General features: G+C 51.3%; 1 protein-coding gene and 2 long non-coding RNA genes across 4 annotated transcripts in view; 1 reads left to right on the forward strand and 2 right to left on the reverse strand.

Moving 5' to 3' along the window:
• Window positions 1–20,431, forward strand: part of LOC133225237 (uncharacterized) — a 98,788-nt gene that overhangs the window by 35,733 nt on the left and 42,624 nt on the right. The gene's annotated exons all lie outside the window — the stretch shown is intronic.
• SOX9 (SRY-box transcription factor 9) lies at window positions 1,657–6,500 on the reverse strand. Its single transcript, XM_061377462.1, has 3 exons — window positions 5,942–6,500; window positions 4,857–5,110; window positions 1,657–4,286 (listed from the first exon to the last, which is right to left on the reverse strand). The coding sequence occupies exons 1-3, from the start codon at window positions 6,370–6,372 to the stop codon at window positions 3,508–3,510; spliced, it is 1,464 nt and encodes a 487-aa protein (XP_061233446.1). The 5' UTR covers window positions 6,373–6,500; the 3' UTR covers window positions 1,657–3,507.
• Window positions 12,606–15,246, reverse strand: LOC133225071 (uncharacterized). The gene is made up of 2 exons (XR_009729016.1): window positions 14,899–15,246; window positions 12,606–12,808 (listed from the first exon to the last, which is right to left on the reverse strand). It is a non-coding gene; the product is annotated as an uncharacterized LOC133225071 (long non-coding RNA).

The raw sequence follows: 20,431 nt of genomic DNA on the forward strand, positions 1-20,431 counted from the left end.
CCAGGAGACAGGCAGGCAAAGGCTGTCCCATTTTGGGGATGTTTTCCAGCTCATTGCCAACAGCCCAACCCACCCGCTTGAGTATCAGAAAGACATCAACTGCTTCACTGAACCAAACTCAATCCCACCGGGGCTCCCCAGCACTTCCTTACCATAACCCGGCAGCTCTTTTTACTCCTTTATTCCAAAGGAGCAGCAGAGCCAAAACTGGGAATGGGCAAAGTCCAATCGGGTCAGGGGAAACCCTCCACGTGCTGCGGGAAAATGGCTGGGACCAAAGCGTTCCCACTGGCCGCGGTGGCTGATTGCACAGGTAAATAGTGACACTGACCCCGACTAATGCACAAAGTAAATGAATCCCTTTCAGTTAATTGGCTTAAGTGTTACTTGTAGTGAGAGTAAATATTGTACAACGGTGTGGAGGCTTTGCAGTGCAGCCCTGTGCTGTGTGCTGGGGCTGTGCTGAGGAGGAAGGCTCTTGCTGCTGGGGTCAGAGGTGGGATTTTGGCCAGGGAAAGAGTCTGGAGAGAATAAACTGTTGGCAAAGCAATGGTTGAATAGGTCGGTGTCATAGGGTTTGTTATGTGCTGGGGCATCCCAAAGGGTCCCAAACCCTCGTGTGCTGTGTGCAAACTGCACCTTCCACGTGGAGCCTGCATCAGGTTATGATGTGTTCCCAAAGTTTTCCTATGTGAATAACTGTCCTTGGAGGGGATGGAGAGGCCCTGCACAGGTTTGTGTCACTGACCTCTGCAGGGATGCACGCTTCTCGGCGTTGGAAGTGGGCTGAGGACTGGCGAAGCTCAGCACAGCTGTGTGCCAGGGCAGGGGTATGGCAAGCGATGTGGGAGGTTATGGTGGGGTGAGGTAGCGTTGCCATGCGCTGGATTGCCTGGAACACAGTGAGCTGCTCATGGGGTGCAGCAGGTTTGGAGCAAGAGGTTATCTGGGGTGGGTTTGAGAGGAGAAGCCCCTTGCTGGGGTGCCTGTGCTGTGTGTCTGGGGCGCTGGGGGAGCAGCGATGTAAGCGTGAGGTTGATCTCTGAGGATGGTACGTGTCCTGTTTGGCTGGTCAGGGGATTTCAGCTCGTCTGGGAGAACTTCAGCAGTTTTGTAGGGATGCCTCAAAAGCCCAGAGCCCCGTGGTAGCCCCTTAACCCCAGCTGGTGCTGAGCATCCACCCTGGGCTTGTTCAGCCTGGAGAAGGCTCCTGCAGGGGAGACCTTAGAGCAGCTCCAGTGCCTAAAGGGGCTGCAGGAAACCTGGAGAGGGGCTTGGGACAAGGGCCTGTAGGGACAGGCCAAGGGGAATGGCTTGAACCTGCCCGAGGGGAGACTGAGCTGAGCTCTTAGGCAGAAGCTCTTCCCTGTGAGGGTGCTGAGGCGCTGGCACAGGGTGCCCAGAGAAGCTGTGGCTGCCCCATCCCTGGCAGTGCTCAAGGCCAGGTTGGACACAGGGGCTTGGAGCAAGCTGCTCCAGTGGAAGGGGTCCCTGCCCGTGGCAGGGGTTGGAGCTGGGGGAGCTCATTGATGCTGGGCTCAGGACCTGTGATGGTAAAAGATGGGGGACCCCCCAAGCAAAGCCAAAACCATCCTGAGGCTTCAGCAGGGCCCTGTTTGCTTGAAGGCTGTTAATAAGTCAGACACTGGTGGGGTGTTTAATACAATGTATATTTATTGCAAACAATAATATACAAAAAAAAAAGGTAAGTTTCACAAAGAGAAGGATCTTGCGAACAAAACCGAACAAAACCAAAACTTACCTAAAGACAAAATATGATTTAAATGAGAGGTCTTTTAAGTTACAGAAATACTTTAAAAAGATCTGCTTTTATACAGAAATAGGAAGATGCCATATTATAAGAGTGCTTTAAGATTTTTTTCTTCTTCTACTGAATCCCTAAAAAAAAAAAAAAAAAAAACCAAACCAAAACCAACCCAACTGTTAACAAATAAATCATTTTTTTCTTTTTTAAATAAAAAAAAAGTTTGCTGTCTTTTTTAAAAAGCAATCCTTAACTGTTCAGCCACAGCTTCCCCAGTGTCCCGTCCCCACCTCACCGGTTTGAAGGGGAGTGGAAGCCTCGGGTCTCGTCCTTGCCCGAGCTCGTGTGTCCCAGAGAGCTGAGGCAGAAAACAAGGCAAATGATTCAGTGATCCGCTACATTGGCAACCTTTAGTTTGTACAAGTTCCTTTTCTTTTCATTTTTCCAGTTTATCCTTATAAGAAAAAAAAAACCCCGGAAGAGCACGAGTTTGTACAAACCCAGGACACAGATTCCAGAAACAAAAACTGAATAATAATAATAATAATAACAAAAAAAAAAGAATTAAAGAGATAAATAAAGGACTGGTTACAGTTTAGACCATAATTTAACAGGCACGGTTACCTTCCAAATAATGCTCCCACAAATGCTTTTGAAAGGGCTTAAAAATAGGAGATTAAAAAAAAAAAGAAAGGAAAAAGGTGATTAAAAACTGCTCTTCTCACAAAATAAATAACTTAAAGTATCTGTGATGTCCCATAAGTAGAGGGGGTCTGGGGTGGTCGGGGCTGAGCAGAGGGGTCGAGCTCAGCCCCTGCCCCAGGACGGGGACAGGCGAGTGGCACAGGGCTGCGGTTAAGGCTTCCCCCGGCACCTCTTGCCGCGGGGTTTGCGAACAGCGTCTGTTCCGTTTTCTCTGTCTTAAGGCTCAAGGTTATGGAAAAATAAACGTTAAAAACCAACCTCCTCCCGGCCGGTTTTTACTATGAGTTAGAAAAATAAAGCCTCTCCCCTGCTCCTCCCTGCACAGGCTCAGCTCCTGCCTCCCGACGCCGGCCGCTTCCCAGAGCTTCGGGCCCAGGTCGCAGCGCGGCGCTTTGCTTTACGCCTTTTATTCTTAGAGAGAGAAAGAAAGACACTTATCTATACAAAAATACCTCTGGCTGCAAGAAACCCTAGGGCCGCCCCGCTAAGTGTCGGCTTTGAGCTGGTGGAAAAATAAGAGCTTTTCAAACATCTCTAAAAAATAGGTATAAATCCCCTCAAATTGGTAACGAATCATACACAGTACATACTAAAAAATATTTAAAATAGAGAATATTCCTCACAGAGGACTCTTGAGTTTTTTTGCTTTATTCCCCCCCTATTTTTTTTTCTATCTTTTTTTTTTTTTTTGTTAATAACTGCTAAAAAAACCTCATTACAAAAGTCCAGAGAACAAGGCAGCTGAGCTGGTTGCAAATCTCCTCTCTTCTGGAAGCAGAGTTTAAGTCCAGTCCTTGGAAAGTCTGCACCGAGTTCTGCTGGTTCTCGGAGCGGGCTGGCCACTTCCCGGGGGGATGCTGTAGTGCAGAAGCGCTTCCTCCTCCCCGCCAGCTTTAACCTCAGTGTCTTTAATTATTACTTTTAGTTTCAAAGAAGGAAAAAGTCTGTGGAAGTTCTTTTTCTTGCTGCTTTTGTGCTGTTTTGTGTTGTTTTTCTCTTCTGAAATATCTTCTTTCTTCTGTTTTTTCTAATGGCTTTTAGGGTCTGGTGAGCTGCGTGTAGACGGGTTGTTCCCAGTGCTGCGGGCTGTGGGTCTGGGGGATGGAGGGGACCCCCGAAGTGTCTGCAATGGGGGTGTACATAGGGCGCTGCGTGGGGTTCATGTAGGTGAAGGTGGAGTAGAGGCTGCTGCTCTGGCCGGCGGCGTGGCTGTAGTAAGAGCTGGAGTTCTGGTGGTCGGTGTAGTCGTACTGGGAGCGGGTGATGGTGGGGTAGGACGAGCTGTAGTGCTGGAGGTTGAAGGAGCTGTAGTTGAGCTGCTGCGGGGAGTGCTGCTGCTGCTCGCTGTAGTGGCTGGGGCTGAGCTGCTCCGTCTTGATGTGCGTCCTCTGCTGCGCCGGGCCCTGCTCGCTGCTCAGCGCCGGCAGCGTGTGCTGTGCTTGCGGCTGTGCCTGCGGCGGCGCCTGCGGCTGCTGCTTGGACATCCACACGTGGCCGGCGCCGGCTTGCGAGCCCGATGTGCTGCTGATGCCGTAGCTGCCGGTGTAGGTGACCTGGCCGGGCTGCCCGTGCGTGGCCGGGACCCCCGGGTGGCCGTTGGGGGGGAGGTATTGATCGAACTCGTTGACGTCGAAGGTCTCGATGTTGGAGATGACGTCGCTGCTGAGCTCGCCGATGTCCACGTCTCGGAAGTCAATGTGGGGCGGCTGCCGGCCCCCTTCTTGCAGGGGGCGGCCCTCCCGCTTCAGGTCCTGCTTGCCCGGCTGCGTGTCCGTCTTGGGGGTGGTGGGGGGCGTCGGGGGGCCCTGTGATTGTCCTGCGGGAGGAACGAAAGGGCATGGGCATGAAGGGGGTGTCGCTGCCATGGTGGACGGGCAGTGCCCGTGGCTCCCCAAGGCAAGAGGTGCTGGCGGCCGTGATAACGTTGTTAATAGTTAACCTACAGTCTGTGGGGCGGCTGGATAACAACACATTGCTTCCGAAAGCAGTTGTGGAGGGTAACATAAGCATGTCCAGGTGTGAGGAATGCAGATGTGAGCACTATCAGCCCCCAGCTATTGCACTGGTAAAATAACTGAGCACTCTGACATGAGCCATGGCAGCAGGGTTATCTTTTGGGTTATACTTCTATAAGTATGGGTTCTCATTTCGCATGAGCACAGGGGGTACTGGCACCCATGGGTGCGCATTGGTGCACCCGTGCTATGGGCAAGGCTCAGTTCTGCCCCTCTCTTGGTGCAGCCATCCCCTTCTCACTGTATTTCTGCATCTCTCTTCCCCCTCTCCATACCAAGTCCTAATCCCAGCATAGTTTAGGATCAACTTTTCTCTAGGTAACTGTGATTTCCCTTCCCCCCCCCCCCCCCAACTGTTCATGGGTACCTACCCGAGTGCTCCCCGGGTGAATGCACCTCGCTGATGCTGGAGGATGACTGTGGGGAGTCTGCCTGCAGCGCCTTGAAGATGGCGTTGGGGGAGATGTGGGTTTGCTCCGTGCCCTCCTCCTGCTCCGACTGCCCGTTCTTCACTGACTTCCTCCTCCGCGGCTGGTACTTGTAGTCGGGATGGTCCTTCTTATGCTGCACCCGCAGCCGCTCAGCCTCCTCCACAAAGGGACGCTTCTCGCTCTCATTCAGCAGCCTGGGGGGTACATAGGAGATGAGGGATCAGTTGCAGCTCTACGGGGGCATTAGCAGCTCCCCCCCCGCTATGGCATTAACACCAGTCCACAGCTCTTCTCTCGATCCCTGGTAATGCAAAGTCCCCTGTTCTGCTGACCCCCTGTCTGGGGCACATGCTGCTTGTCACCCCCCTCTTGCTCTCTGTAAATAGGGTCAGTGGCTGCACAGGATGCTCAGCAAGGTCCATCCCTTGCCTCCCACCACCCCTGTGGGGACACAGTCCTGTCCCCGGGGTGGTTTAGCTGCCGCTTCACTTTCTGCTCTGCTCCTTCCCCCAGTTTAGGATTCCCCCCCCCTCTGCAGTCTCAGAGCAGCAGGCAGCCAGGTGACTCACTTCCCTGCTGGTTTGCTCCCCTCCCTGCCTTATTTTGGCAGTCGGAGGGCACCCAGCCATGCACCACTCATCCCCCCCCCACCCCCGCGGGGCTCACCCTGCGCTCGCTTCCCCCCATCCCTCTTCTCCTCCGGGCCGAGCTGATGCAATCCCCAAACCCATCATTTCCTCCGGCCAAGCGCACAAACAAACCAGCACCGTGGCTGGCCTGGCCTGGGGGGGGGGGACGGAACGGGACCTGCCAGCCCCCCCCGTTCCCTCGGGCATTGCTCAGGGGAAAGCAACCACCAGCAAACCCAGACGCTTTCCCTACTTCCCCCCTACTCCTGTGGCTTCTCCCACGCCCTACAAGTTGGCCAGCGCATGCAGAAGTTTTCCGCGAGTTTTCCAGTCTTGAGCCCATCCTTTTCCTCCTCCCCATTCCCGCAGCAACCCCGTCCCTTCCCCAGCGCTCACCTCCAGAGCTTGCCCAGGGTCTTGCTGAGCTCGGCGTTGTGCAGGTGCGGGTACTGGTCCGCCAGCTTCCTGCGGGCCGCCTGCGCCCACACCATGAAGGCGTTCATGGGCCGCTTGACGTGCGGTTTGTTCTTGCTGGATCCGTTCACCCGGACCGGCATCGGCACCAGGGTCCAGTCGTAGCCCTTGAGCACTTGGCTCACCGCTTCCCGGATGCACACCGGGAACTTGTCCTCGTCGCTCTCCTTCTTCAGGTCCGGATCGCCCTTAGGGAAGGTGTTTTCTTGGGGTCTGGTGTTCTCCGTATCCGAGCCGGATCCGGAGGGACAGGGGGACCCGGCGGAGTCGTCCGACATGGTGGGGCTGGGGGCGTCGGAGATGCATTTGTCCTGTTCTTCTGTCATCTTCATGAAGGGGTCTAGGAGATTCATGCGAGAAAGTGGCCGAGGGGGAGGACAGGGGGTGAAAAAATGAAAACGTAAAAAAAAAAATCAGGTGTCTGTGGGGCAGGGAAGGGTTAAAAAAGGGAAACGGGGAGAAGCGAAGCCTCCGCCAGCGCGCAGCGGAGGGGCAAAGCTGGAAAAAGTTTGCGAAAGTTTTTTATTCTTATGATTTTCCCCTACCCCTCAGAGAACGAAACCCAAAAACCAAAACTCCAAGCGCCCGGAGGCGGGCGGGGAAACTTCTGCAAAGCTGCAGGAGAGCGCAGACGGGAGGAGGAAAAAAAACCCCGGCGTGGCGAGAGCCCGGGGCCGGGGGCGGCTGTCGGGGGGCAGCTCGGGGCCGGGAGTGGCCGTGGCCGTGCAGCGGTGCCGGTCGCGCCCCGCCGGTCTCCAGCGCGGCTCTGCGGCCCGCGCCGCGCCGCGGGAATAAATACTCTGCGCGGTGATTTCGGCCCGGGAGCGCTCCGCCAATGGGCGGCCGGCCCCCGGGGGCTGGCGCGCATCCCATTGGCTGAGCCGCCACCGAGGGGCGGGGCCGGCGGGCGCTCAGCGCCGCTCCGCTGCGCGCCTGGGGCGGTTGCAGGAGGGCGGCCCCGGCAGCGGCGGGCCCGGGCGGGGCGCGGAGCCGAGGGGAAGGCTCCGTGCGCGGGTGCGGGGCTCGGAAGGACCCCGCGGCCACCCCGCAGCCACCGCGGGGCCCTGGCGCCGCTCGGCCCGCCGCGGAGTTCCCTGTGTGCCCGGGGGCTGCGGATGGGGTTGGGCGGACGCGGAGCGCGGAGGCTGCGGCCGGAGCCCTGTGGAGCGGAGCGGGAGCGGCGGGCGGTGCGCGCCACCGTCCAGAGGGGGCGCCAAAGGCCCAGGAACGGCGCGGCGGGGGCGGGGCGCGATGCGCGCACTGGGAAGGGGGGGGGATCCGCGCTCCTCCGCGGGGCCGGCGCTGCCGTGGGGTGTGTGTGTGGGGGGGCGCGTGGACCCAAAGCACCCCCAGAATCCCCTTTCGCCTTGTTATGTAGCGGGGTCCGGCGCGTCTCCCGCGCCCTGGTTCCCCGTCCAACGGTGCTCGTCGGACCGGTGGCCCCGCCGCATCGCTCCCTCGCTCTACAGCGCCGTCGGGCCGGCGCTGGGCAGGGGTACAGGAGGTGCCCCCCGCTTCCATTTAATTCCCCCTAACGTTCTGCCGAGCACACCAACTCTTGCCATCGAACCAGAGCAAGCAAACCAGCCCTGGGAGCTTTCCAGGGTTCTCTTAGAGCGCTGCAAAGCAGATCGAGCAGTACCAAGCGGTTTATTAGCAAGCTGCTGCTCCAAGGAGTTGGTCTCGGGGGGAGCCGGGAGGCGATAACTGTTTGGGTTTGAAGCAGAAGGGGATCTTGGTGTGAGAGTGACCGAGATCCAGCGTAGGAGCATGTGAAGGCAGCCGGGCTGTGCAGAGCGAGCTGCTGTCCTGCACGCTGGGCTCCGTGAGCGTGTGTTGGGGGGGAGAAGCTTTCAAGCAGGTCTCCCTGTCCCAAATCTGCAGCCTGTAATCTTTTATTTGAGCTGCAGCGTTAAAAAGTTGGTGCTTTATTGGAGCTGCTCTTAAGTTACTGCTTGCATTCGGAGCCTTTGTGCTGGTGGAGAGTCCTCGGGGCCCTGGTGTGGATCCCGTGTCACGATTGTCACCATTAACGTTAATAAAAGTGTTGGAAAGGTGTTGGAAATGGCACAAGGTTGAAAAAGAAGGGAAAAGGCAGTGGGGGCAGGAGCTCTCAATAAAGGCATTTGAAAGCAATTTCCCTGCTCGCTTTTGCTGCCTTACCCTGAGATTTGAACTTCTGGTTTTGCTTGTAAGCCTTTGGGAAGTAGTTGTTTTGGGTGTTTAAAGGTAAGTGCCTGTCCTCTTTCCAGAGCCTTTGTCTGTAAGAACAGGGGGATTTTTCTTCGTGAGCATTTGGGGTTTCTCGTGCCTGCAGCACCAAAACCGCTTTCCCTCAGCTTTATGTCTTTGCTACGTGCATGGTTCTGTAGAAGACAGACTGAATTCGGTGTTGCTGTTTGCAGTGATAAAGGTAAACTTAGCCTAGATGTTAAAGGAGATAACTTTGAAATGTTTTCCCTTGGCAGTTTTAGCTCTAGGCTGGAGCACGAGTTGAATTTAGCTCAACAAATCTCTTTTAATATATGTATTTGTTATAGGAGCATCAAAGGAAACTCGGGCAGTAGATTGTCCTTATCTCAGCTGGAGTAAAAACCCAAACAGATATACCTGGAGGAGAAAAATATGGTGACAGCAGCCTTGTCCCATGGTTTTCCTGCCGATTGGCAGAGAGAAACACAGGAACAATTTGGGGGATAATAGATTTAATGAAAAGTGTAGCAATTAGGACATTTTTCACTGTGAGAGCCCGTCTGCTGCACGGGACTCTGCCTTCTCGCGACAAAGGAGCCTGCTTTCACAAAAGAAAGTGGTTTGACAAGTCCGAACGCTGAACAAGAGGGACGTGGAAAAGAGCTCCCCGGTTCTGTTATCACACAGCGGTTTGTACCTTCTGCGTTGTTATTTTCAGTTCCTGTTCCTGGGGCTGTTGAGGCGACATGGACAAGTTGATTAATCCCCGTTGTTCCGCAAGGTCAGGAGTTTGCCTTTACAGCGAGAAGGCTGGAAGTTTGCTTTGCTTTTGAAAGACTTAACATTGTTTTATCGTCAGTGGCCGAGCCGGGTCTCAGGAAGGGTTTGGAGTGGGAATGGGGTGGATTGTAGCCCTTGTTTGATGCTTTTTCCTGCCTTGTGTTAAATCACTGCGTTTGAGGAAACAGTCTGTGCGAGCGTCTGAGCAGAGGGGGAAGGAGATTGGGAAGCAAAAGTGGGGTTTTTCCCTCAAACCTTACAAATAGGGCACTGATGTGCATCAGGTCTCTTGTGCTGGAATAAATTACATTTTAGTGACGTTTTGTGGGAGCTGGGAAGGTTCATTCAGGTCTCCCATTGATCTGGATTCACTTTGCTCTTTCCTAAAGCCGGGGTGCCTCTCCTCCTCAGCTGAGGGATGGCTGTTTGACGGGTGCTGGCATCACTAGGGAGGCTGTGATGTCACTGCATCCCTTTGACCTCAGTCCAGCACGGATCAATCTCCCTCGGTCGATGGGAACCCCGGGGAGATGCCGATGCTGCCTCCCCATCCATCAGAATGCCACCTCCTCATGCTTTGGGATGCTCTCCCTGCTGGTGTTTAGAGCAGTGCCAAACGGGGGCAAAACAGCAAGATTTGGGTTATAGTGGGATTCTCCAAAAAAAAAAAAACCAACTAACAACCAAGACCTTCCCACATCAGATCCCTTAATTTTGATATCAAAACTGTATTGATGTTTTTATGATGGCACAAAATACAAATGTCAGATGTGATTGTGCCTTTGAATTTATCTAGGAGCATCTGGGTTTGGATGGTGGCTTTTATGGGGCAATCTCAGGAGTGGTGCAGTGCACTTAATTGCTGGGGAACTACTGCTGGGTAAAATGGCTCCTCCTAAACAATGGCACTTTATTAAAAGCCAGCATTATGCTGCATCCCACTAAGCACAGAATAATCCCAGCAGCCCTGGCACACTCCAGGTTTAAGGAACCAGGGCTATGAGTGGGGAAGGGTGAGTCCCTGTGGTCTCTACTGAGCATGTTCACATGCAGTGCATGGTATTAGTGTTATAGTTAATGCATCTCCATCACTTCTTTTCAGTTGTGCTTGGGGCTCCAGGGCAGGGATCTTGCATCTTCCCCATTTAGGTACTACTGTAATTGCTGTTTCTTCCCCATCTCAGAAGTTACTGATGCAGGAGCTTGTGCTTTGGTTATAGGGTGACCTGCCCAAGGGCTGTGGGACCACAGTCGCTTGGACATGAGGTCAATGTTAAGCCCCTTCCTGGTCTAGCACAAGGTGTCCCTGAATGTGGCAAGGGATTGGAACTGGATGAGCTTTAAGACCATTTCCAACCCAAACCCGTCTGTGATTCCATGATTCCGAGCTGGCCTGTGATGCTGGGGTGGATTTGAGCCGTTCTGGAGGTGACTGGGGCTGTTAGACAAGTCTGCCCTGACCTCCCAGGCAGAGTTTGCAGGCTCTGCCTTGCACAGAGCAGTGCTCCTGTCTCTTTCTGTACTGTATGTATTTATTTTCCAAGAGCCTTCACATTCCAACATGTCTTTATCAGAAGGTCATTGTACAGTGAAGATAAAAAAGAGAGAGAGCAGTAGCTGATTGGTGATGTACTGGGGGATAGAATTGCCATTTGTCGTATAAATTTAGCTAAGAATTCCTTGATTTTGTGTAATTGCATCATCGTATCGATCAGAAAGAATCTATTTTTCTGGCCTGTCGTGATCGTACACCAGCGGCCACAGCTTGAGCTGGAGACAACTGTGTTGATTTAAGCTTGGCAAGTGCTGACCTGGGAGTGGGTGAGAAAGCTGGAGGACGGGTGGTTTTTCCCCCCCGTTTTTGCAGTGTAAGGAAACAGGGAGCCTGAAGACCCTGAGGCAAGTGCCTGGAAGAGATTTGCTTTTACGGCGCTTTAATTCAAGCCTAAAACCAGGCTCGTGATGGACTCGCTGTGCAGAATAAAGGGAAAGAAATGCAGAATTTCAGGAGAACGATCTCGGTGCTGCTGTAAAACGATGCTGGTTATTTACAGGGGCTGAGCTGGGTGGCAGCCTTAATTTGACCATGTCTGTTTTAGCTATTAAATCACTGCGCACTCACTGTGGCTGGTGAAATAGCATCACTTGAAACAGCGTCGTGATTTACCACTTACAAAATAGTCCTGGGAACATGAAGGTGCTGGGGGCCAGATCCTGCTGGGGGTGATTTGGGTTGTGTATGGTGGTAAAGGCGTTGGGGTGGTTTAGATTGGAGAAAAGCTTTTTCCCCATGGGAAAAAGAAAAGGAAAATGCTAAAAAAGTTAGAAAAGGAGGGGGGAAAAATGGGGATTTTAAACTTTGCTGGGAAATAGCGGTGCTGATGGGCAGCTCCCCAGTTTTGCTGAGCTGCTCCCCACAGGAAAATCCAGTGAGGGATTTATTCCCATTCACGCTCTGGAGTCAGAGCTCTGCGCCGTGCAGCACCGGAGGAGCTTTAACACTCCCTGGCTCCGACGCAGGCTCCACCATAGGAACAGGACCTCGCCGTCCTTCTCTGCTCTTTCTCCCACAGCTGGAAACCACCGCGCACAAGCTTGCACTTCACAAATGCTCTTGTTCTGGAGATCAAAGCCATACAAGCTGTTTTGGGGGGTTATTTATATTTATTTCTTTATTTGCTCGCAGCGTTTGGCTTGAATCTCTGCGAACTTGGGTAAAATGGAAAGTTTATCTGGGTCCGTTAAAGCAGAATGGAAATGCCCTTCCCAAAATGCTTTTTTTTTTCTTAAGAGAAAAAAGGAGAATTATTAGTTCTAATTTTAATCCCCTCCAAGCTGCACCTTTAATTTGCTTGAATGCTTTTGGCCTGATCTGTGCTCTCTGTTGCTCTGCTCTTGGATATTCCCTGTTCGTAGCCACAGCATCCCCTGGCTGTCCCCTTGGAGCGGGTGGCAGCCGGAGCTGGAGGCAGCTCTCCATCAAATGCTAACATAAATCAGTCTGGTTCGAATCACCCAGGGTAAACTGATCAAAGCCAAAAGTAAAGCTCTGGTAATGAGGACAAAAGATGTAGTTTTTATTCATAACAATATTGAGGTCTGCAGAAAAAGCTAAAACACCCTAAAGCGAGTGCTGGCAACAAGTGGTCAGCATCACCTTCTCCCTGTTTTATTCCAGTTTTCCTTATACATGGATGAGGGCATTGCTGCCGGTGTTGGCTGCAGCACCACGCTCATGCAGGGACGCGCGTGGCACCACAGAGTGTGGTGAGAGGAAAGAGAAGTAGCGTTGCTTTAGAAGGCATAAAATCTGTTTATAAATTAAAAGCTATTCCAATCATAAACCCTGGTTATGATTTATATATATTTTTTATAGTTTTATTTCCAGTTGTTCCACGCAGTTTCTATAAGCGGCAGTTTTGGGCGTAGCGTGGAAGCAAACTGTGCAAATCGTACCTGATGTTTCATAGTCACATACAGATAAATAAATGGCCCTAATTTTAAACAGGCCCTATTATGTTTTCCAAGCGATAGTTCAAATTACACAGCCCAGCAACAGCTTACAAGGAATCCATCAGAATTGGAAAGGGGAATAAGACTGCCATTCTCTGTACCTGTTTGTGCAGCTCCTTGCTAATGCAGGGAGAGCCCGACTGTTTATTTGGAGAAGTAAAGTTGTGGAAATATCCTTGGAGGGTGTAATGTGGACAGCACGTGTTTCTGGGAGCTACCTGAAGTCTGTGTCCTAATGGCTTGCAGATGTCCCTGGGTCACCGGTTTCCTATGGGCCAGCGACCGCGGCAGCGCCCACCCCTCCTGCTCTTCAAATTAAAATGAGAAATTAAAATGAAAAAGAGAAAAGGGGAAGGATGGGGGATGGGATGGGGGGGAGCTTTCTGCTTCTGGAACTTGTAAAACTGTTTGTTTAGGTTGTTTCCAGCTCCCATCCCACCGCTGCTCCGGAGCGAGTTGGAAATTCAAGCTGCCAGGTCCATGTTCGGGCGGAACGATGATTTATTTGAGAAAGAGAGAAATCTGCTTTGGGATCCCTTTTAGTTTGCTCAGGGTGGGGAGTTTATTGACACTGGGATTATTTATGTAAAAAACCCTGCAGTTTTCTCTACTGAGTAATAAACAGGGATTTGTTTTAGTTATATATATATATATGTATCTCGAAAGACAGCTTCACGTATGCATGCGCTCCGATACTGAGAATGCCTTGCAGTTCCTCTTTTATGCCAAGCTCAGAGCCGTGTGCCCGAGAGCTATATCAATATTTTATTTTACAGAGAACACAGATCTTTAGGCATGTTTAAGAATTTAGACACAAAGTTGTTCCCGTTCTGCATTGCATTTAGGTGGGGAAGGCAATGGCTGTGCTCGGGGCCACCCGCTGCCCTCGCCTCTCTGTGTCTGGCTCTGTGCGAGTCCCTTCACACGCACGATGGGGACTCACCATGGGGGATGCTGAAACCACCATGGTTTGGGTCTGCTCTGCTTAAATTTGGGTGTTTTTTTGCCCTAGTCTCTTTCCCATTGGATGTGGCTGTGTCCATGGATTGAGGGCAGGATGTGACTGGGAATGAGCGTTTCCCGAGGATGCTGCTGAGTGTGGGACACCGTTTATGGGCCAGCAGAGAAGCTGGTTTAATTCCTCTTTAAATCCCTATTTACTCCACAAACAGCATTCCACTTTTTTTACTTCAACAACCAAACTTTGCAGGGCCATATCATTTATTCCATTTTCCTTCTGTTTTCATTTGCTGCCTTTCTGTACCAAGAGAGAAGGAAGGGCTGTCACAGGAGCGGTTTGCTTACAGTGAAAAGGAAAGTAGCAAATCACTGTGTTAAAATGAATACAGCAAAGCAGAGTATGATAGGAAAACAGGCATCGGGAGGGCAGGGAGTGCTGGGGTTTCTGCATGTTTCTGCCTACCTGCCTCTCCTAGCTAGGACAGATTAGGAATATTCACTGGCCATTTAGCTTGGCAAAGATGATCCCTTTCTTTTTTTGCATGAACATGAGAAAGAAAATCATCTGCTGCTAAGTGGGAAAAGTTTATTCGGAGAGTAACAGCAATCCATTCTCTCTTTTCTAGCTCAAAATGTTTGCTGCGTCCTAATAACAGCACTGCAAGGTTCAGACGCCCCGACAGAATAGCATTCTATTTTCTGGGGTTAGGAATTAGCCCATTATAAATACATCTTTGCATGGTGTGTATATATACATATGTACATACATATGTATATATATATATATATACACACCTTGGCTTGCAGTTGAATTTGCTGTCAGTTCGAAACAGCTCTTTATCATAATCCTGGGTTCCTGCTCATAACATATAAAGCTATTTCTGCCTTTGAAGCAGAGGATGAAAACAGGTGCTGCCGTCAGAAGAGGCAGACAAAGCGCCGCTGCCCCACAGCTCTATGGGAAACCTGAGGGGAAAAGAAGACATCCCCAATTCCCTCTTCTTTAACATTGAGCTCCAAACCCTTCACCGGAGAATTCAGGGCTGCGAATTCTACTCACGCTCATCCAAAATAAACTCTGGCTGAAGTCAATAGTGTTTCATAGAATCATAGAATAGTTAGGGTTGGAAAGGACCTTAAGATCATCAAGTTCCAACCCCCCTGCCATGGGCAGGGACACCTCGCTCTAAACCATATCACCCAAGGCCTCGTCCAACCTGGCCTTGAACAATGCCAGGGATGGAGCATTCACAACCTCCCTGGGCAACCCATTCCAGTGCCTCACCACCCTAACAGGAAAGAATTTCCTCTTTATATCAAATCTAAACTTCCCCTGTTTAAGTTTTAACCCATTACCCCTTGTCCTATCACTACAGTCCCTAATGAAGGGGAGTAAATGAAGCGGCCGCAAGAGAAGCATCATGAAAACGTACCTTCACATGGAGCACGACTCTTGGCTTAGTCCCGACTTGGTTAAGCACTGTCTTACACAGCCACTAACGCTGGAGAGACTTGACTTGGGGATTCAGGGGGATCCGGGGAGGGAGATGACTTTAAATGTGGTGTTTTTGAACATAGCCCAGGTGCTCGCAACCGCCTGTTGTGATCCCCCACCCAGTCTGTCCTCAGGTAGTTAACATTCACCCAAATATTGATGGCAGTTACCTTTCCTGCCAGCTCTTATCTGAGTGGGCTTGAGTAGGGCTTTGGCAGTGCCTGAAAGGAGGTATTGTTACCTCGGAGGGAGAGAAAAAAACCCAAGAGGAAAAGAAAGAGGAAGGAAAAAAAAGGGCAAAGAAAAAACTCAAAGAGAGGAGAAACAAAGGAGGGGTTTGGATCGGCTCTGTCCGGGACAACGCTGCTCTGCCGGTCCTGGGATGGGACCATCTCCATGCCACCGGCCCCAGGGCCTGCAGTGAGGAATGTTTGCTCTGTGTAAAACAGTTGAGGGGTTTTGTTTTCAGTCTCTTATAAGTGAAGCTTCTGAGCATCCCTTTTGTGTGCCTGAACTCAAACCAAGCAGAATACCAGTATGTAAATGTGTGTCTCCTCCGCCCTCATCAGTGCCCTGCGTCCTCCTTTTGAACTCCTGCTCCAGTTTCAGCCAAATGTGACAAAGAGGATGTGGAAGAGACCAGGGGTTTATGGGAAGCTGTGAAGGTGTAGTAAAACACTGCTGAGAAAAAGAACCTCAGCGTGAGCTTCAACCTGTACTAGACCTCAGAGTATGCAGATGCTAAGGACTGTCTGTAGGAAGGCAGCCTTCCGTCTTCTGCTGTCCATACAACTCCTTATGGGCTTTTTATGTAGTTCTTTGCTGGTCCATCACCTTATCATTTGTCCCAAGCTGGCTCAAAGAATCAGATCTGTTCTCTTTTGGGCACTAATGGCTCGCACTAGTGGTCCAGGTTTGGTGTCCAGACCTTTGAGACAGACTGAGAAACAGGCTGTCCCTGAGAAAGTGCCGAATCCGAGGTCCCCAAAATGACCCGAAACTGCACAGATAACACCCACATATTTTTCTGGATTACTGGGGTAGGACGGATGTATTTTGGGATAGGGAGGGGAAAAAAAGAAATCCCCTGAAGAAAATCGAATCCAGTTTTACTGGTCTGGCAGCATTTGTCAAAGAAGGAACCAGAGTACATCAGGGTGACTGTGGAGTGTGTCCATGTATGAGAGGAGACATCTCTGCTTGGGTAAGGGTCTGAAGGCAAATACCAGGCATTACTGGACAGTTTTAAGGGAATGTGGTGCCGTGACCCCCAATCAGAGCTCTCCCAGGGGGGATTGGTGCTTCCCTCCCTGCAGTCACCACTGGGAGCTTCACTTTGAAGGATGCTGAGTGCTTTCAGCTGGCTCCATAGTGGAGCTGAGTGCTCTGTGTTTTATAGGAGCTTTCTTCTGCAGCAGCTCAGGAGGGCTCTAGCAGAGCATTAGGGGTCCTTGCTTCAGCTGAGAAGATGAGGCTCCTTGCTCCCACCACGTGCCATTGCCCCAGTCAAGCAGCTCCAGATGCTGATTAATTCTCAGCATCTTGTGCCTGCCTTGCCTGATCCAAGAGCATTGACTCAGAAAACAGGAGAGGTCAGTTTGATTACATCTACCCCAACGCTCCAGGCTTTGCATCCAAAACAAACAGCCCTTGTGCCAGCTCACTGAAGGTGATTTCCATGTGAAGAGAAGGCAGATTGGTGTCCTTTTCCCATGTGCTGGCATCCCAGGGCCACCCTCCCCTTGACAGCAGGAGGGGGGATGTGTGGAAGTCCTCATAGGTTGAAAAAAAGGAGCTTTTTTCTTGTTTTCAGAGGGATTTTATCAATGAATTAAAAAGGGGAGGGAAAGAAATGGATCTGCTGAAATCCAGAAGGAAAGCACCATTGTTTGTAGTGTAAGATCCTGGTTTCTAATCTCCTCTTTGCACAAGGTGGGACTATGGCTGTGGCTCGGGGAGTGTTTTCCCTCCCAGCACCCCATGGCTGGTGATGGGCTCTCAGCTCTGCAGCAAGGAGAGGATGAAGTTCTCAGCACAGTATCAGCTTTCCACTGTGTTTTTCTGGCATGCAAACAAAGAGCTTGGCCAAGGGGATTTACAGCGCTTTGCTAAGTGACCCTGCCCTTGCTGTGCCATGGGGTGGCTTGTTTAGTGGGGAGATGTTGTTAGGGATGCAGTGGTAGGTTTCAGCTGTGTAGTGGTCATTTTTGAGAGCCACCTACTCTGCTGAGGTCCTGTCTATGGTGATTGTGGGGCTCAGAGTTTCAATAAGCCACTAGTTGTTCCATGGGGGCAAATCAGCCAGATGGTTCCTTGTGGTCTCCAATGCATCAAACCGGACCCCAGCTATTAATACAGCCTGTCTACAAGATGGTGCACTTATAAACCCCATGCTTCATGCACAGGGTACTTTAGTTTGTACAATGTTTTAAAGACACTGTTCTGTGGAATAGCTAGTCATAAAGTAGTCACAGTAATCCATTGCTTGAATGGCCTTACATGATCCAAAGGGTCAGTAGTCCATGATAAAGAAATCACCAAACCGTTGTGCATCCTTTGCCTCTTTACTTGTGCCTGGGTCAGCCACATTTGATGTGGTGCAGAAAGGGGCTGGAGGAAGGAATACGTCCATGTTCCTTAGCTTGGGACTTGGCCTGATGAATAAGGAGGTAACCGAGTCACTGCTGTAATTGTGCAATGTTTAGATGTGGAAGGGGATACTGCATTTCCACAGTAATTCCAGTTAGTGCTCCCCATCCCTCCCTCCACCTCCAGATTATGTTTCTGAGTGATCTAAGACATTAGAGCAAAATCAGCAGCTGATTAGGCAGCGGCTTGGCTGCAATCACACCTTTCAATAGTAATTACCCACTCCTTGAATCTGAGGACGTTGAGCATTTGCAGTGAGAGCTGCTACCATTGGCTGAAGACAAGGATTTAAAGGGACAAATGCCCACTGAGGGGCTTGGGCCAGGTTCTAGGAAGTGCAGGAGCAGTTGGTATCAGTACAGATGCTGCTTGTGAGGGTGCTTTTCTAGGGAGCATGGAAGGGGTTTCTGGTGCAGGGTGAAGATGCTCAGCAGCTCAGGCTGGGCTCTTGGACATCTGTTGGAAGTCAGGATGGAAAAGGGATGCTCCAGTGGGTCCTCTTCAAGCTCCCACTCTCCCTCCTTTTGTAGGTTGAAGCAACATTTGTAATTTGCAGGTTTTGTCCTTCTTTTACTAAAAATTGATGGTTCTTTTCCCTTTACTCAAAGTTTGGTCCTTCTTTTACTTTTTAAGCTTCTAGTGGAAGGTGTCCCTGCCCATGGCAGGGGGTTGGAGCTGGATGATCTTTAAGGTCCCTCCAACCCAAACCATTCTGGTTCTCTGCTCCTATGAGCCAGCCCTGTGCCTGTGGTCACTGCAGGGGATGAACCTGGCTGGTGGTGCTCATAGCAAAGGTCCAAGAGGTTGAATCCTGTGGGAATTCAAGGTGAACTCCTCAGGCTGGGGGCTGGCTTGGAGACCTGCCCGTGGTGTGTTCCCATCATGGAGTTCAGGCAGAGTTTGGCTGGGAGCTGCTGGAGACAATGCAAATCCCACTGCTCCTGCCAGCAGCGTGTTTCGCCTCTGGTCTAACCGCTTGTGTGCGTATCACAATGAACCTCAAAGCTCCGGCATCAAATAACACTGGTATTAATAATAATAATAGTAAGTAGAGGTAAGTTGTGATTCTTGAAACTAGCCCAAGCCACCAAATTCAGATCGAGATCTGGCTTCAGCCTTCTCAATGAGGGGTTTGGGCTGGTCCCGATGCGTGTCATGGGGGTAGTTGTGAAATTGGGAGTTCAGATCCTGAGTCCCTTCCTCCTGCCCTGAGCTCTCAGAGCTGCGGTCTGGCTCCAGGCCAGTGCTTAACCCATATGAAAACCTCTCTATTGAAGGGTGTGCCACCTGCCTGTCTCTTTGTTGTTTTAAATGATGATCTTCAGGAGGGTGAAGTGCATTAATGAGACCTGCAGGGTGATCAGTAGGGTTTGCTTGCAGCGTGGGGCTTGTTCTGCTGGAGAAAACCACAGGGACTGGTGGCTCTTGGTGTGACCTCATTGGTCTTTATGGTCATTTTTAGACGCTCTGCTGGCTGGAGAGCCCCAGCCTTTGCAGTGGCATCAACACAGGCTGAGGGAATGTGGTAAACAGCAAGTGTAAGAGGTTATGGCTGGGCTTTTGGGGTGAGCCAAGTGCTGGGTACAGCATGGGACCCCGCTCTGGGGCTGCTGTGCAGCTATTGCATATCAAGAGGGCTGGAAATAAATTGTTCCCATTGATAAATCTTGTTCCAGAGGTGAGGTGAAAGGAGGAGGAACTAACTCCGTTAGCAGGGTGGGCGAGTGAAAGGTTTTCCAGTGACTGGGGCATTCACAAAAGCTTTCTCTGGGTAAATTCTCTTATGCCCAGCAGTCCTTTCTCAGTCACCATATCCACAGGCTTCCTTTGCTCTCCCTGACCATCTTCTGTCACAGAGCTCCATCAGTTCCCAAAGAGCTGGCCAAAGGGTCAGTTTATCTAAGTAACTTTGAAGCTGTTGGAATGATGGATTTTTAAGGTCCAGCAAACAGAGTGAGAGTGTTGTGTCTTGGAGAGCATCTGCCTGACCCATTTGCTGCACTTCAGACTCCCCATGTGCTCTGGGATATCACTGCCAACTACCCCAGGGACCAGTTGAGTGGTGACAGTGCGGCTATCAAGTGTGGATCTCCCCTGCCTTCAATGGCAGGAGCAAGCTACATGGGGGAGAGCTGAAGCGAGCTCTTGGTGTCGTGCAGCAGGTCCATCCCAGGGGCAGCTGTGTGAGTTCTGCCACCTCCATCCTCACCCCAGACTCAGGCAGCTCATGGATCCACCCTGTGCAGAAAGCCAACCGCACCGTTTCCAAAGCTGCCCCTTGGTGGATGAGGTTTTGCAATACAGGAGGGTTTGTGTCATCCCAGACCCATTTTCTTTTGTAAGAAAAGGCAGCTCTGACCAACCAGTTGGCATTTTGCTAACAGGTTTTCAAAGCTCCAGGCTCACAGCCTCTCCCTTGTTCCAACACCCACAGTGGGTGGGAGAGGGTTTGCAGCCACCATGGAGGTGGGCGAGTGGTTTGAGGCTGGCTCTAGCCAAGCGTTGGCTGTGGCACAGCCCTGCTGCCAGGGCTAAGGAGAAGCCAAGCCAGTGGGAACGTTCCCCAGCATCATTTTCTGCCATTCACCAGGATTTTTATGGATATGTTTGCTTTTTCACATGCAGATGGGCAGCATCAATGGCTCAGAGCTGTGGTTTGCAGCCCAGAGCCAAGCAAGTCGTCTTGTCCTGGCTCAGCCTTCAAGCGAGCTGGCTTGCCCGTGTCTACCTGGGGTGTTGCTATCTCTGCGAAGTGGGTAGTTTGTTCCACAAGCTTCCAGCAGGAGGTTGCTGGCTGTTTGCATCATAAACTAGTGTTTGAA

Source organism: Neopsephotus bourkii, unplaced genomic scaffold, assembly GCF_033783945.1.
Source record: "Neopsephotus bourkii isolate Nb327-2 ecotype Australia unplaced genomic scaffold, CSIRO-AGI_Nbou_v1 NB_1749, whole genome shotgun sequence".
Classification (NCBI taxonomy): Eukaryota; Metazoa; Chordata; class Aves; order Psittaciformes; family Psittacidae; genus Neopsephotus; species Neopsephotus bourkii.

Coding starts and splice junctions, on each gene's coding strand:
- SOX9 (XM_061377462.1), bottom strand. CDS start 6,372: ATGAATCTCCTAGACCCCTTCATGAAGATGACAGAAGAACAGGACAAA. Junction 5,111..5,941: donor ACCCTGGGCAAGCTCTGGAG/GTGAGCGCTGGG, acceptor TGTACCCCCCAG/GCTGCTGAATGAGAGCGAGA. Junction 4,287..4,856: donor TTCACCCGGGGAGCACTCGG/GTAGGTACCCAT, acceptor TTCCTCCCGCAG/GACAATCACAGGGCCCCCCG.